At 31.0% G+C, this 17003-nt stretch overlaps 2 protein-coding genes across 2 annotated transcripts in view; both read left to right on the forward strand.

The window, feature by feature from the left end:
* The window catches only part of LOC134697782 (anoctamin-7-like), a 57402-nt gene extending 49384 nt beyond the window's left edge, over positions 1–8018 (forward strand). The window contains exons 16-21 of the mRNA XM_063560069.1: positions 2647–2780; positions 4152–4232; positions 5585–5769; positions 6148–6287; positions 7135–7216; positions 7892–8018. Coding sequence (XP_063416139.1) covers positions 2647–2780; positions 4152–4232; positions 5585–5769; positions 6148–6287; positions 7135–7216; positions 7892–8018 — 749 coding nt within the window. The remainder of the gene's footprint in view (positions 1–2646; positions 2781–4151; positions 4233–5584; positions 5770–6147; positions 6288–7134; positions 7217–7891) is intronic.
* Positions 8019–13559: 5541 nt separating this feature from the next.
* On the forward strand, positions 13560–16721 carry LOC134696680 (uncharacterized). The gene is made up of 3 exons (XM_063558603.1): positions 13560–13683; positions 14768–15007; positions 16419–16721. Exons 1-3 carry the CDS (start codon positions 13635–13637, stop codon positions 16691–16693), a joined length of 564 nt encoding a protein of 187 aa, XP_063414673.1. The 5' UTR covers positions 13560–13634; the 3' UTR covers positions 16694–16721.
* The last annotated feature ends 282 nt before the right edge of the window (positions 16722–17003 follow it).

Genomic DNA, 17003 nt, shown 5'->3' on the forward strand with positions numbered 1-17003 from the left:
GAAATATATGTTGTTTATTTTGCCATAGCATGTCTATGATTTAACAATAAAGATTTATTCGTTAATACATTCATGTGTAAAACATTAATTGATGATTTGAGAACTTAATTGTTCTGACGTATTTAGATAATTGCACAGTTTCTTAGCTTTTTGACTCAGATTGTAACAAAAACATTAGCTTTTGTGTAATTGGCCATGAACAAAAATACTTTGGCCAAAAAAATAACATCGAAGGGTTCTGTACGCAGGACATATCAACACAAATGCAACATGATATAAATATATTTATCTTCAATATAAGTTATTCACAACATATACAAATACGATTTTCTCTAGGAATATTGTCATAGCGATCTGTTTCTAATTATAATTTCAAGCTTCTACTTCGTAGTTTGGTTAATTTGTTGTTGTTTAAATCATATTGTAAATTATTCTCCATATAATCATCTAATTTAAAACATTTATAGATAGACAGTCTTCACAATTTCACAAGTATTAATATTAGCTTACAAGCAGTTGTTATACTTTTCAAATTATCAGTCTCAAGAATATTATATAAAAAAAGATATAATATTTGTTTGCCTATGCGGCTATTCATATTATCACAAACAAAAAATGAACCTATATATTTATAATCTTAACAATATTTCCTAGATCATTATTATTAAACATACGATTTGAATTATAGTTTTTGTGTGTTATATAAGCAAAACATATCTATTAATCATCATTCAACTTAAAATATAACTGAAAATATTCAAAGGAGTTATTCTTACAAAAACCAGCAATACCTTCATTTTCTCTTTGACCAATATGTGTCTTTCTATTATCCGAGTTTACTGTAGTGAAACATTCGATATTTATCAAAAAATCTTTGCCATCAAAACAAGACTTTAAGCTATTAATGTTCCATGATAAATATTTTAAAATGTATGCATGTTCTCTGTTTGACCGAGGAGGGTTATATCCTTGACCGATATCAAAAAATTTGTCTCTGATAAAATAGGCATTTACATTGTAGTCACAAAGTTCTTTTATAATTGGTAATAGTTCTTTCCTGTGATTTTTATCATCTGTTAAAAATTTCTCTGACGAAGAGTTTTTTAATGTTTCCGTTTTTTTCGCACTAGTTGACTGTGTACATATGAAGTAAATTTGGCTTATATTGATTTTATCTTCTCTATTTTTGAAACCATTATGGGTGCACCTTTTACCTGAATTTAATCTGAGTTTTCGAGCTGCATTGTGACTTTTCAAAAGTCAAGTATAAGATCTGGACAATTTTCAACTTCAGTTTCTCCAGAATATTGTAAAATACCAAATTGTTTGATTTCATTTGGAGATCTAGCATACTTTCTTTTGAATTGACCTTTTTTTTTACTTCATATCGGACAAAGACGATAGAAAATCATGGCCAATATTTCTGACTTCACTACTTTTAGTTCTCAATGATTTAGAAATGAAGTTGACCTCTGATATAAGTTCCGTTAGCCTAAGATCACCCTTTTGTTTGTCCTAAATTGTTATCTACGCGTAACGATTCAACGCCCTTGTTAGAAAGGTCATTGTCTAAAATCTAGACGTTTTATAAATTTAAATAAGTTATAGTGAATTTGTATAATCAGGGATTATTGAGAACATATACTAACCCTATCAATTATCCACATTATTCCTTAATAGATACCGCAACAAATTACGAACATCACTATACACAAAAACATTTTTTTAATTTATTGTATGTAATAATTAAGTTTTTACAATGCTGTCAACTTTTCAAGTACAGGGTTGCCATTCAGTTGATCGACTGTTCTGGAATATTTGTTTCACATAAAGTACGGATATGTTTCAATCGTCGTAACCACAAACTTTCCTCCTTTTCCCAGAAGATGACCTACCGAATTACTAAACCCGGTTTGAACCAAAATCAGAAACACGACAGGAGCCGCGTGTGGAGTAGTATCTGCTAACCCTTATGATGCACATAATATTAATGGTACTTAAGATGTTCACTCTCCACTCGTCTTTGTTGTGTTTTGTATATTGCAGGTTTTTTTTTATTTATTTTTGCCATGTCGTAGCCATCGTGTTCTTGATTTATGAGTTTGTATATTCCTTTGGTAAATTTTTCCTTTCGTTAATACCTTATGTTTTATGTATTGGCTTACCGATTCTTACCCATTCTGTAATCGTGAGTCTATTTCCAGCTTATTTGTCTCTATTCGTTTTGTATATTCCTGCTTCTCTATTTATCGACTACAAAATGTATTCTGTAAACCTTAATTTGACTGTCCCTCTGGTATATTTCGTCTCTCTTTTAACTGAATTCCTCCATATATATGTATATATGAATATTGTACAATTGCCTATGAGACAACTCTCCGCAAGAGACCAAATGACACATTAATAAACAAGTATAGGTCATCGTAAGGCCTTCAATAATGAGCAAAGCACATATCGCATAGTCAGCTATAAAGGAAACTAAAATGACAAATGGTTCACACCTGTATAAGCAAAAATTCCGCTCGATAACTACCATATACACATGATACACGCAAAGACAAAAACTGCCTTAATAATTTGTGGGTCAGAGTTGAATTCATAATCAATTATAACAAAAGCATCCCATGACAATGTTTCTGTTTGTAGGAATATGGTATATAATTCTTCAGTTTGTAAACATTTGTGGAGTGATATCTAATGGTTTCCTTATTGGGTTTACTTCATCATGGGGACAATCCTATGGTGTTTATACAAGACTTTGGATAGTTGTAGGATTTGAGGTTTGTCTTATTTGTATTGTTCGATTTGTACTTATCATATATTAGAATTTGAATGATACTTACAATTAATTATATCATAAACAGTATAGATAGTATCAAGAGCTTTGGAAATGAATGATAAATTTTTTTTGTAAGATAGTTATAAACAAGAGTTGTTTACAGCTACCTATGTTTAGGTCTTCAAAAAAAAATTAAAGCATGTTTAATTAGCTGAAATATTTGAAAAACAATTATGCTAGTACCCCGTGTTTCCGTATTCTCCAGATCACACACAAACACTTAACTAAATAAAACAGAACGACATTAATTTTTATTCCATTTATTTTGCAAATTAATACATTTGAAAGGACTTTTAAAATACCATGATTATGATAACCATTACATGACATAAAACAGAAACTCAATATTGTTTGAGTTCCTCAATTATTTCGAATTCATTAATTAAATTCATGTACCGATCATATGTCTTTGCATGATTTAAGCGTAAACAATACATCAAAAAGCTCTATTTAGTTCTATATACTGCGAACAAATTTGCATTAGAAATGTTTTATCACATTTTCTGCGATAACATTTCCTGTTAGATTATTTCAAATGAAAATGCAAATCGTAGTTTAAACATATTTTATTGTCCAAAAACCTTGACAATAGGATTAGACACAAGTTTTGCAACTTAGAACGTCTTCTCCATTACATACAAATAATCGTATTTAAAAACTGCTTTTGCTAACACATTATTCCTTGGAAAAAATATGGGACGACAGGAAAGAAGATTTTATGTAAGCCTTATCCGAGGACCCCAATCATCATTTTAAATGTCATTGTTAACATTAAAAACAGATTCAAAACTACTTTTTTGTTTATTAAAACAATAAACATTTACAGTTTGCCAGATAGCATCTATTTTGTATAAATAAAAGCAATTTTCAAAGGACACGTATTATCAAGGTTAAATCGACTATGGTTGATAAAGTTCTAATTAAAATTTCAAAAACATTAATGATCCGACTCTAACTTCATTACATTCCAGTTGTCAACTGATGCTTGTCGGGCACGATTATTTAGATATGAACAATACAAGAAAAGAACAAATAAGTCTTTTAATTTAGTTTTCAGTCAATTGTCAAACTGATCCACGGCGCAGCGTTAAATTCATTAGATTGTATCTCAGCTTTTTTTTCGCTCAATCTATGTATGACTTTTAAATAACGGTACACTACTGCTACTTAATGAAAAACGGTACATGTATGTCTTACATTATATTCATGCTCCATTTGTAATAACTAACTTATTAAACAACCAGCCTCAGTGTCATTCGTGCAAGGCTTAACACATACAATGTACATTTTTATATGCTTTATTTTGTTTCAGCATATAGTTTTTGCGCTGAAACTAATTATTGACTACCTCATACCAGATGTCCCATCTGTTGTTCGATTAATGGCAACAAAGGTATTCCAATTGATTTTCTTTTATCAAACGTTAGAATAAGATTAATCTAATAAATTAGAATCCATTACAATTGTTAACACTGATTTATACATTTGTAGATGCACACATAAAATAGTTATGATTTGTGTCACTAATATACTTATACGGAGTGATTTTCTTTCATAACGATAGATCTTGCTTTTAAGGAATCAATCCGAACGATACCTAATGTCCATAACATTTGCCTAAATGCATACAATATTGTTACCCGAATTCGTGCTCTATTCGAGTGATTGCTAATTTTTTTACATATAATACCTTGCACTCCAACAAATGATCAAATGACCAAATATGCTGATGTTTACTAGAAACGCAATTACGTTCTCTGAAATTTGATGGATGTGGAAGGGTATAAGATTAAATTGTGATTCTCAGTTTAGAAATGTATTGTCACACCAAAAACGTCTCAGAGTCTGAAAAAAACTATGTTTGTGCTCGACCCGTAAGAACATATTTCACTTGACAAGACTCAATCTAATCTTGACATGAATGAACTGCACTTAACTCCACTTGGCTTTGGTCTCGACTTTACTTTCATTGAATAAGTTGATACAATTAATTACTGACAAAGTGAATTGTATTATTCTTACAACATATTAATCAACTGTGTTATGCCTTATACTGCAACTGTTACAGTGATATTTTGAAATAAAAGCATTCCCATTTCATGTAATTTTGTTTATTGTGGTATACCACTTTATTCTTCTATGGTTTTATGTTGTACACATATAAATTCATACGAGCCATTTCTAATATGATTGCAACTGGTTAATGATTTTTAAAGTTTATATATCTAGCTTGAATAGTGAATTGTAATTCACAGTATAAATGAGCAGTAGTGCGTATCAAAGCTTGAACGCATCGCAAAAGAATCCACATTTAGTATAACACACAAGGGAAACATTAAAATATGCATTACCTATAACATCAATAATAAGCTTTAACATCCGACACGTCATAATGAATCAATATGAATAGTGTAACCATTTTTTTACACACTATCTTGAATGTTCAAAGGGAGTTATGAGTGAATGGTTTATTGTATTACTTCACTGATAATTCTCTGAATCCTTGCATCTAGAAAGAAAATGTTGTACTTCTCAGCTTGAAACAATTTTATTCATTTGATAATGATTCGTTGAGACATCACAATGATTTAGAAATCTTGTGTGGGTTACTATCTGTTAACAAATTAAATAAGTGATAGTTTACATTTCTAATCAATCCCTTGCAGTTTCAATGTCTACTTTGTCTCATTTTGTAAATCCTGAAGTTAAATTAAAAATCTGTAACCAAGATTTTTTTAACAACAGCATATGCATGACATGTCGATTACACTTATGAAAGACAGAGGAAAATTGGAGAATACAAACAATGAAGATTTTACAAGTGGTACAAAATACTATCAATCAAAAGACAATCCATCTTTGAAGATATCAGCAATTAACAGAAAGGAAGAGACCGAAATGAAAATTGTTGACGAAAAACGAGATCTCAGGTATTTCAATTAAAATAACCAGTGGTCCGTAGACAATGAAGTGTCTTGGAATCGTATGGTACTTAAAATGTGTTTTTTTATCAGTTTTACATGTACAATTCAACTTACGATTTGGAGTTATATTTATGATGAGACCCCCTCCCCCATAGAGCTCCCTCATTGATCAAAATCTTTATAAAGCAAATAACTTCTTTTCTTAATTTGGGCATTGCTGATTGTAGTGATGAAATGTTGAATTCTATTTCGGAGTCTTCTTTTCGTGTATATTGTTTTCAATAAGTTATTTTATTTTGTCAAAAGTTGTCTTACGCCTGCAAAATCCTGTGAATGTCTATTGATGTCTGACTTATATTATCTTTTATTTTGACTTCATTTAAGATTGTCGTCGACACAGAAGAGAACATACAAAGCATATAAAGAAAATAGATATCAGAGAGTAGATACCAGTTCTACACACACATCAAAGAAAAGGAATAAGAAAAAGAAACATCAACATCCACAGCAAGATAGAGTGGATGGTAATGGTTTTGTTTTCTATTGGTTTTCTTAAATAATTTGTTCAAACCCTTATATATATTTACAAACTCTTCTTACATTTAGTGTATTAGTTTGCAATAAATTCCAACTTATTTTACATTAAACGTTACCTTTATCAGAATTATACCTTTTCATAAGAAATCAAAGTCGCTGAGTTAAATACCTTAAACGCGGTTGGACTGATCAATGAAATTTATTTTTTTCCATTCACCCATATACTACTATCTACCCTTTATTAGTTAGTATTGACATCTTTGAATAATTTTCCAAAATGAAGGGTGACAAAACTGATTCTGTATAAGATTCTAATACATTGCTTTATTACTTTTATCTTTGTTTAAAAGCAAAGTATCACACTAATATCTAGTTCACTATATTTATATTCGTTAGGTATTGTTTTATTCGCATTAATTCTATATTATCGCTATTTTGTGCATTTTTCCTTCGATCTTTTTTTGTGATAATTTTCATATCATGCTTCTCGCTTGAGATGGAAAAATTATCGCTAGAAACTAAGGAGGCCACGTGGCGTTGCTAACGAAATTGACATAGGTAAAATAGCGATAAACAGATTATCATTGGTCATCTCAACTCGATTGCTTTTCTCACTTTCGCTGTACCAGCTCACGCGAGAAAATCAATCTCGTTGAGATGATCAACGATAATCTATAATTATTGAGTTTTTTTGCATAGATGTATATGTTGTTTCAGTCGGATTTATTGGGTGGTTTGTATGTTTCCCTTATATATTTCATGAACATTGTTGCCACTTTGGCATTTTCCACTATTTTTTGTTGTGATAATATTGTATATGCATTGTATTTATAGATAACATTGAACATCTATCCCTTGTTCAAAAACTCTACCACCAATCTGATGCCCGAGACTACACCACTAGAGTTAAAGATAGGTAATTCATGTGGTGCAATGTATGTTAGTTAGCTTTTTAATATATCTTCTTATATCAGTTTACATTATTTTAGCGTACTGGTGCAAATGGTTGTAGAATTCAATTCAAGATTTTTCAGTTTGTATCTATGTTGTACTTGAGTTAATTTATAATCGTTCACATAAGAAAGGCAAAATTCATATCATTTCAAAATCATATTAGATCAATAAGCGAAAGAACATAGTATATTCCCGTTCATTTTAGAATTCGAGTTTCCTATCAAAAAGTGAATTTCAACTTTAAACTCAACACTCATATATAGATGTTGTATGATTGTTTATCATACAACTATCTTCAAAATGTTAAGTGACGCACCTCATTACATTTCAAGAAATTTTCAAATATAATTCTGGAGAGAAATATTACATGTATTAAATGGTAAATTTATTTTTTACTCATTTTGTTTTTATTTAATCTAATTTGAGACTTTTTATTTATGACAGCTAAAGATGAATTCTAGCCTTTATATTTTTGTTTCCTATTAAAATATTTGACATATTATCAATCAATCAATAAACCGATCCAAAGTCCGACCTCATTTTATGTTGTAAGATTTATGTCAGCTGTATTTATAAAAAAACTATTACAGAAATATGCATTATTTTATATGTACATGTATACTGTTTATTTTAACAGGCGAATATCTTTTAAAGTGAAAGGCCCGAGGAACTATATCAATGCTGAAAGACCAATAATTACAACAATAAAAAAACTTGGAGATAGCAGACATGGATCATCAAATGCAGATGATTCCAAGGCTTAAGTCGTTCTATTATCAGTTGTTTTCTATGGTTGCTAATTGAAATACAGTTTTAATACATTGGAAGCATATTCATACATGTCTTTTATATTATGAATTGCTCTGATTAAATAAAAAGTTTGAGAATACACAATGCTTCCTACATTAGCAGTGTAAATGCTATTATTAGATTTTTTAATCTGGTGGTAAATAAATTGATATTTTATTGATCAGATCAAGAATATCAACGTCTTATGTTCCAACTTATATGATTTGTATAAGAGGTGCGAAATATACCAGCGGGCCAGGTCAACTCATCGATCAATAATAAACTGACAACGCCATTGCTTAAAAAAAACACCAAAACAATAGAACACATGACACAAATTAGAAAACTAAAGACTAAGCATCACGAACCCCGCTTAAAACTTGGGGTGATCTCAAGTGCTCCGGAAGGTTATTTAGTAACCAATATAGGTTTTTAGTTATTCGTATTCTGAAATTGTTTAAAGTAAGGCAACACAATTTTATCAATGAAAAAAAACAAAAAACGACTAGAAAGATTATAGTAAGAAACAGAAGCTGTAGAGACTACATGGACGTCAAAAGGAGCGAGACCTTGTTTTTTCGGCAGAAAAAGTGTAAGATAGTATACTGCATCACTCGCCAGCTGAGTCAATACTCAATAACCAATATGTTACAATCGTAAGAAAATTCTCGACCAGTGAAAGTACAGGTAAGACGAATATCGAGGTATCTTAGACCACAACACAGTTCGTTCGATGTTTAACTATATCTACGTTTAATACAATTAGCTGTAAACAAAAGACAGACAAAATATCAGAATATTATCATAGATACGTATAAAAGGTTTTTAAGACACAATTTTAATTTAATTTCTTGTAAAATTAAAAAAGAAAACGGGGAATGTGTCAAAGCGATCACAACCCGACCATAGAGTAGACAACAGCCGACGGCCACCAATGGGTCTTCAAACATAACGAGAATTCCCGCACACGTAGGTGTCCATCAGTTGGCCTTCTAAAAAATATGAATACTAGTACAGTGATAATGGACGTCATACCAAACTATTATACACAAGAAATACAATTAAAAATCATACAAGACTAACAAATTTAAAGGCCAGAGGCTCCTAACTTTGGACAAGCGCAAAATTGAGATGGGTTTAACATGTTTATGAGATCTCAAACCTCCCCCTATCCCTCTAGCCATTGAAGAAAAGTAAACGCATAACAATACGCACATTAAAATTCAGTTTTATCATCGGTATTCTGTATTAGATTTTTGTACATTATGTGAACCTTGACTATCATTTTTTTTTAATTAATTCCTACATCCTGTGACTACTAATTGGAAGTTGTCTCATTGAGACAATACGAAATTTTATTTGCATTAATCGTCATTTTTTAAAAGTATCCGACATTTAGAAGGCCAGCGACGATATGTTATATTTTGATTTTGCTTTTGCTTGTGTTGTTTTCTAAAATAAACATTTGTCCAATATTTGAAATCCAAATTCTTCCAAAACTATGATATTATTCGCCGTTAATTTTTCTATCCATTGAATTGTCCGAAAATGTGTTTCCTGTAAGTATATTATGTTGCATTTCTGTAGTTTATCCATTCTTTAAGTCTTATTCTCTTTTTTATATTTCTTTAGTCCCTTACAATATACAAAACATATATATATATATAATGGATAAAGTGACAAATTGATTGTGTATTAAAGTATTTGATACATATATTTCAAATTGAAACAGCAAAATATGCATTCTAAAATATTCAATTACAGACTTTAAAGACACACTGATAATCACGAATGACAGTTTTAGCCTTGACTCTGTGAGTTGCTTGTAAACTAACATGTACACACATATTTCTAAATTCATATTAACTGACTTTAATATGTTTCCACCTATTTCTACATTTAGAATCGTTGACTTGTAAAATATATTGACCCATAAATGTATCCTATCGCATACTTATGATATATGTACAGACAGTACAGCTGTTTTGTTTGCTAAGGTTGACTTTACTTAATTTACAAATATTTATCAAGACGAGAAGATCTTAATAAAAAAATTAAGGAGATGAAGAAATATTATATGTATCGAAACTGTCGTGGCTACAACTATAAATGATAAGTATCTGTATATAACTAGAGGCTCCAAAGAGCCTGTGTCGCTCACCTTGGTCCATGTGAATATTAAACAAAGGACGCATTTGAATTCATGACAAAATTGTGTTTTGGTGATGGTGATGTGTTTGTACATCTTACTTTACTGAACATTCTTGCTGCTTACAAACATTCTATCTATATTGAACTTGGCCTAAGAGTTTCAGTCGAAAATGTTAATTAAAATTTACAAATTTTATGAAAATTGTTAAAAATTGACTTTAAAGGGCAATTACTCCTTATGGGGTCAATTGACCATTTAGGTCATGTTGACTTATTTTTAAGTCTTACTTTGCTGTACATTGTTGCTCTTTACAGTTTATCTCTATCTATAATAATATTCAAGATAATAACAAAAAACGACGAAATTTCTTTTAAAATGACTAATTCAAGGGCATCAACCAAACAGCGGTTTGTCCAATCCATCTGAAAATTTCATGGCAGATAGATCTTGACCTGATAAACAATTTTACTCCCTGTTAGATTTGCTCTAAAGGCTTTGGTGTTTGAGTTATAAGCCAAAAACTGCATTTTACCCCTATGTTCTATTCTTAGCCGTGGCGGCCATCTTGGTTGGTTGGCCGGGTCACGCCACACATTTTTTAAACTAGATACCCCAATGATGATTGCGGCCGAGTTTGTTTAAATTTGGCCTGGTAGTTTCAGAGAAGAAGATTTTTGTAAAAGATTACTAAGATTTACGAAAAATGGTTAAAAATTGACTATAAAGGGCAATAACTCCTAAAGGGGTCAACTGACCACTTTGATTATGTTGACTTATTAGTAGATCTTACTTTGCTGAACATTATTGTTGTTAACAGTTTATCTCTATCTATTATAATATTCAAGATAATAACCAAAAACAGCAAAATTTCCCTAAAATTACCAATTCAGGGGCAGCAACCCAACAACAGGTTGTTTGATTCATCTGAAAATTGCAGGGCAGATAGATCTTGACCTGATGAACAATTTTACCCCATGTCAGATTTGCTTTAAATGCTTTGGTTTTTGAGTTATAAGCCAAAAACTGCATTTTACCCCTATGTTCTATTCTTAGCCGTGGCGGCCATCTTGGTTGGTTGGCGGGGTCACGCCACACAATTTTTAAACTAGATACCCCAATGATGATTATGGCCAAGTTTGGATTAATTTGGCCCAGCAGTTTCAGAGGAGAAGATTTTTGTAAAAGTTAACGACGACGGACGCAGGACGACGACGGACGACGCCGGACGCCAAGTGATGAGAAAAGCTCACTTGGCCCTTTGGGCCAGGTGAGCTAAAAACAGGTATAATTATAGATCAAGCTGATTTGTTTTCATTTTGTATACAGATGTGTGTAAATGATAGAATTAATTTGCATATCTATATAAATATGCCAGAGTGCTGTTTTCCTCATGTTAACAGGGTTATACATCATAACGTATATATTGATATTCTTATACATTAAAACATAGTTATTAAATATTCAGGTATAACTGCACTAGTTATTTCATATGAAAAACATGTGATTAGTGTCATGATCTATATATGTTGTAATGACCAACATCTATATACACATTGTTTGTTATATTTGTTTTGTGCAGAGTATATACAAATTAAGGGTATTGTATCATACACTGCCACATATTCTTTTAACGTTCTCCATAAGTATATAAAAAAAGGAACATTTACAGATATTTATACAAGTACAGATAATTATGTTCAATAACTTTAATAGAGATAGTTGGATACATAAAATATTTTAAAAGGAAATAATATATGGTAACTGTCCTTGTACCTATGTCTTTGAAAATTTGCTAGAGTCAGTTTGTTGTGATATTCATCTGTAGGGGCTGTTGCTGGTGTTATTGATTCATAATGCACAATGATTTTATCAATTGAGCCTTTTAATAGATTCAGGTTTTGGCTTGTGTTTTGTTTTGTCTTTGTTGTTCTTGTCATTTTTTCCCCTGTAAACGAGAAGTAATTTCTGAAATGATGACTTTACTGACATATGTTGTTGTTTCTGTTATTGCTTCTGTATGTTGCAATGTGAATTATGAAGTAAGGGTTTTTGTGATCAAAACGATCACAAGTGTCAGTCTCTTTCCTACTTCAATCTCACTAGAATCAAATTAATCATTATCTGTATTTGTTTCATTTTCTGATGCTGGTTTACTTGGAGTTTGGTTTTCTTTTCTTTTGCTTTATGTCCTTCTATTCCACATTGGTCTCAAACACATTCGTTTTGGCATTTATCCTTTTTGTGTCCCTATTTTGGACAATTGTCCACAAGCAATATATGCATTTATGTAAACCTGCCCTTTAAAATACATTTTTGCAATGGACTAGCTTATTTTTGTGAATCTTGGTAGTGGGTCTTCCAATGCTCGATATAAAAGATTCTGCTCCAGATTGGCAGTCAGTGCGAGCGCCATCTATTTTCACTCTCTCTTTAAATAGCTTTTAACGACTACACCAATAGATTGAAAAAACGCAAAAATCATACCGTCATCAGCTGATGATGGAATGTTGGACACACGAACTCAGATGTATTCTGGCTGCTGCTCAGTAACCGGGATTATTAGGTTTTTATCTCATACTGTAAACAGTGTATTACGTATATATACACTAGTTGTAAGAATGTGATCACTTGTTTCTTCTCGTGTACGATAAATACGCCTCATTCCTTTGATTCATTGTAACCCTTTCATTTGGAATCTGGGTACCTCCGTACCGCTACTTTCGTAATTTCTTCATGTTTTAAGAAGTCTTTTTCATTGCTGTATCGCCGATTAAATCTGTTTCTAAAATGAATAATTATTTACTGTTGATAGCCATACATAAGGATACAACAGCAACACAAACAAGTAGGGGTGATCGCTGGTGCTCCGGATGGGTAGGCAAGGCTCTGCTCCACATGTGTCATCCGTCATATTGCTCATTTTAGAACAAAGCCGGTAAATATTATATTATGTTAGGTCGTGAAAAGGGATATTATCTGTTAAAAAGATATTCAAAAATGGTCAGTCAACTCTTGATTTCTTCTGTAAAATTTACGAATGGATGATTTCAACATCACACTTGGAATTTACATTGGAAAGGTCCGAATTGGGAAGGTAACATCATCTCCTTTGAGATACACGAAATTCCAGTGTTTGAAAAAAGACATTGTCCCCAAATGTTTATAAATAACAAATATATAAGGTGTCTTTACGAAAATTGTGACTATATATATTCGATGTGCATTTCGTTTTCTTGTAAAATATGATGCATTTTTTCAATTGTAAAGGATCACAGCAATATGTGTAAATGCAATACTTAACAACATCACTAAAAATTGTATTATATTCAAATGTAAAACCCGGTCTACAAGGAAGTTGAATATGCAACAAACAATATTCAGATTTTCATAAGCGTCAGTAAACGTCTTTTGATAGACAGTATAAACACCGTGAATTATAATGCTTTTGATTTTGCTTACGTTCTTGTTGATTACAGGAGAATCGTACGGTAAGTGATTATAATGTTTTAAAGAGAATTTGTAAAAAAAATATATATATTTATGTGAGTGTTACACGTATAATTCTCTATTCATCTAGAAGTTAAGAGGTTTCTTAAATACACAAATTATTTCTACAGTTGGTCACGTAGTTATCTGTCGAGCGATGTATTCAGGTATATTGTAAAATGAATAGGAAATGTTTTAGTTTCGAAACAGATACAATATATATTTTAAACATTATTAAGCGTTCATTGCAATGAATGTCTGTCCAATACAAAACACACTTGTTAAGATTGATGTATAATTACTGCAAGGTAGTTAATACTTTTGTCAAAATATGTCATATCATTGAACTAATAATTAACTGTGACTATTGATAATTGTGTAATGTCACCCTCAACTTTTACCACTTGACACAATTAAGTTTTGAATAATATGTTTTGTCTGAAGCAAAACTAGACTAGAATCTTATAATAAAAGGTTTGTCAGGATTTCTTTAAATGCCGTAAACAGTCAGAATTCCTTAAAATGTAAAATAAGTTTCTAATTCGGATATATACAACTAGTTCTTTCTCTAATAAAACACACACAACGTTCGATTGGTCAGAAATCTGAAATGATAATTATGTTATTCTAAAAAATTATAAATTATTGATCAATTAATCAATGCAAAAAGAGCTAAGATCGACATTTGCCACGTGGAAATCGTACCTATTATGGTTGAATTCCTTTTTTTTCAAATGTTTCTTTCAGTAAATTGTTTAAAACTTGCATAACAATTTGACTTTCAAAAAATTATATCATATTCAAAAATTAAAACCCAGTCCAGAAGGAAGTTAATAATTTTAATTATGTTTTAAAAAAAATATTGAAATGTTTTTATTAACGTCAGAAAACTTCTATTGACAAACAGTATAAAAACCTTGTATTGATAATGCTTTTCATTGTGTTCACATTGTTGAGGTTTACAGTAGAATCAAGTGGTAAGTGATTAAAATATTGTTCGATTAATTATATGGCGTAACCAAAATCTAAAACGCAGGTATGTGCTTCTTTTATACTTACATTAACAGAAGCAATTATTATATTCAGGAACAGAGTGTATACATTGTACAGACATGGTGTTAAATAGTTCCTCTATCCCTTCTGAAATGAAAGTTGTACTAGAAGTATACAGATCACCAAACTGTGAAAATGCACACACAGCCAAGATTTCCTCAGGAATAACATTGAGGAATTGCTCAGAAGCTGTAGATGTAGGACAAGCAAGCAAATGTGGACGACTGGTTGGATCAATATTGTTGTCGAGTGGTCAATCTGAAAACAAATTAGGTATTGAATAAAATATAAAAGACAAAATTATATTCTGATAAATAGATTTTGAACTAGATAGAAGTACAAATAATGTAAAATGAAGGACGTGAACTAGAAAGACATAAGAAGTATATCAAATTTTCGCGATGTTGAAAAACATTACCTTTCGTATCAGGCCTCAGACACAAGGGAAGATCTATGTTCGCCGATCTTTTAAACAATTTTCGTGACGCATGTAATAAAAATGACATTTTATTTTAGACAATGGCGTTTATATGTTTATATTGCACTGGTTGAAAATTTGAATATATAACTATTGTTACTTCTTCAAATAAGCCCCAGATTATGAAGAACGTTGTCATTTCAATGTTATATTTCACTTTGCCATTAAAGTGCGAGGTTTGGCATGCCACAAAACAAGGTTCAACCCACCACTTTTATTCCCCTTTAAAAGTGTCCTGTACCAAGTCAGGAAGATGGCCATTGTTATATTATTGTTCATTTCTGTGTGTCTTGCGTCGTTTGTGTTTTCTCGTATTTTTGAGATAAGACGTGGAATGGTACTTGTCTATCCCAAATTCATGTATTTGGTTTTCATGTTATATTTGTTATTCTCGTGGTGTTTTGTCTGATGCTTGGTCCGTTTCGGTGTTGTGTCGTTGTTCTCCTCTTTAATGCGTTTCCCTCGGTTTTAGTATGTTACCCCGAGTTTGTTTTTTGTCCATGGATTTATGAGTTTTGAACAGCGGTATACTTCTGTTGCCTTTATTTTACATTACATTAAATCAATACTGCATGACGATTCTTTTGTTATTGTATTTGCAAAATAGGAAGTTTAGCTGTATACTGTATTAAAATGATAAAAATGTCAAAGTTTATAACTTGCATAATAATTTACCGTGATAGTTAATAGTTGAACTGACAAAAGATATAGAAAGATGTGGCATGAGTTCCAATGATACAAGTCTTCATCCAAATCACAATGTATTAACAACTGCTTACATTATCCCTCTCCATCTACGTCAGAAGTCTTTATTATGCTGGTTTATTAAACTCAAGTGCACATGGGTATATTGAATGTTTAATAAACACATCTGGAAAGAAATCTTATTTTTTTTGTGTTTTATCCACTTTTGAAAAAGTTGTGTCTAAATATTGTTTAAATGTTTCTGTTTTGATCTACTTTCGTTTAATGAAAGATTTCAGAGACCTTACTGTTATCATGTCAATTGGTGCAAACTGCTGGTTTTACACAACACTATATTGGTGTGTTGTCATAATTTGTCATTAAAGTATTTATCGTGTGTTGCGTATGTGTACAAAATACAATTATACCATGATGACAATTGGTGGGGATATTCCTAAACCTGAACATACATTCATATGTATAATACTACAATCAATATACAATATTCTATTTTTATTATAGAATTACCAATTTACTTTCACATCAGAGGATGTTTCGTCGTAGAGCTGTCATTGGGAGGAGGTTGTTACCGAAACCACCGATTTATTGATCAGTATAAAGATTATTTGTCGAAATACTTAGAAAGAATTGGTACCGTGCAACTTGGCGATTTTAATGGTGTTCTCTGTATTAATGGAGCTAACAACGTTGATCCGTGGAAAACTAACCTAGCAATAAGGCATAATCATTGCTGGGTGACTTTTATTGTATTTTTTATGGTTTATTGTTTATTATAGACAAAACAAAACACATAATTATCTTGAATTTAACAGAACAGCAATTTATGATACAAAATTTGCAATTGATTTGTAACTTGCTATTTCTATTTCACTTGTTAAATTTTGTGCTGTTTTGAACGACAATATTGATTTCACAATACTTAGGACCACATTGTATATTGTTTTCATTAGTTTTATTATGTTTATATGTGTTTTTTAAAGTCTGAAGGATTTATAATTTTTTCAATAGATTCATATCTAATGTGACTGCAAACGTATTATTTAAACTCAACATGAATTTTTAATTGTTTACGGTTCATTTTGTTTA

This window comes from Mytilus trossulus, chromosome 14, assembly GCF_036588685.1.
Source record: "Mytilus trossulus isolate FHL-02 chromosome 14, PNRI_Mtr1.1.1.hap1, whole genome shotgun sequence".
Lineage (NCBI taxonomy): Eukaryota > Metazoa > Mollusca > Bivalvia > Mytilida > Mytilidae > Mytilus > Mytilus trossulus.

Coding starts and splice junctions, on each gene's coding strand:
- LOC134696680 (XM_063558603.1), top strand. CDS start 13,635: ATGCTTTTGATTTTGCTTACGTTCTTGTTGATTACAGGAGAATCGTAC. Junction 13,684..14,767: donor GATTACAGGAGAATCGTACG/GTAAGTGATTAT, acceptor TATTATATTCAG/GAACAGAGTGTATACATTGT. Junction 15,008..16,418: donor TCAATCTGAAAACAAATTAG/GTATTGAATAAA, acceptor TTTTTATTATAG/AATTACCAATTTACTTTCAC.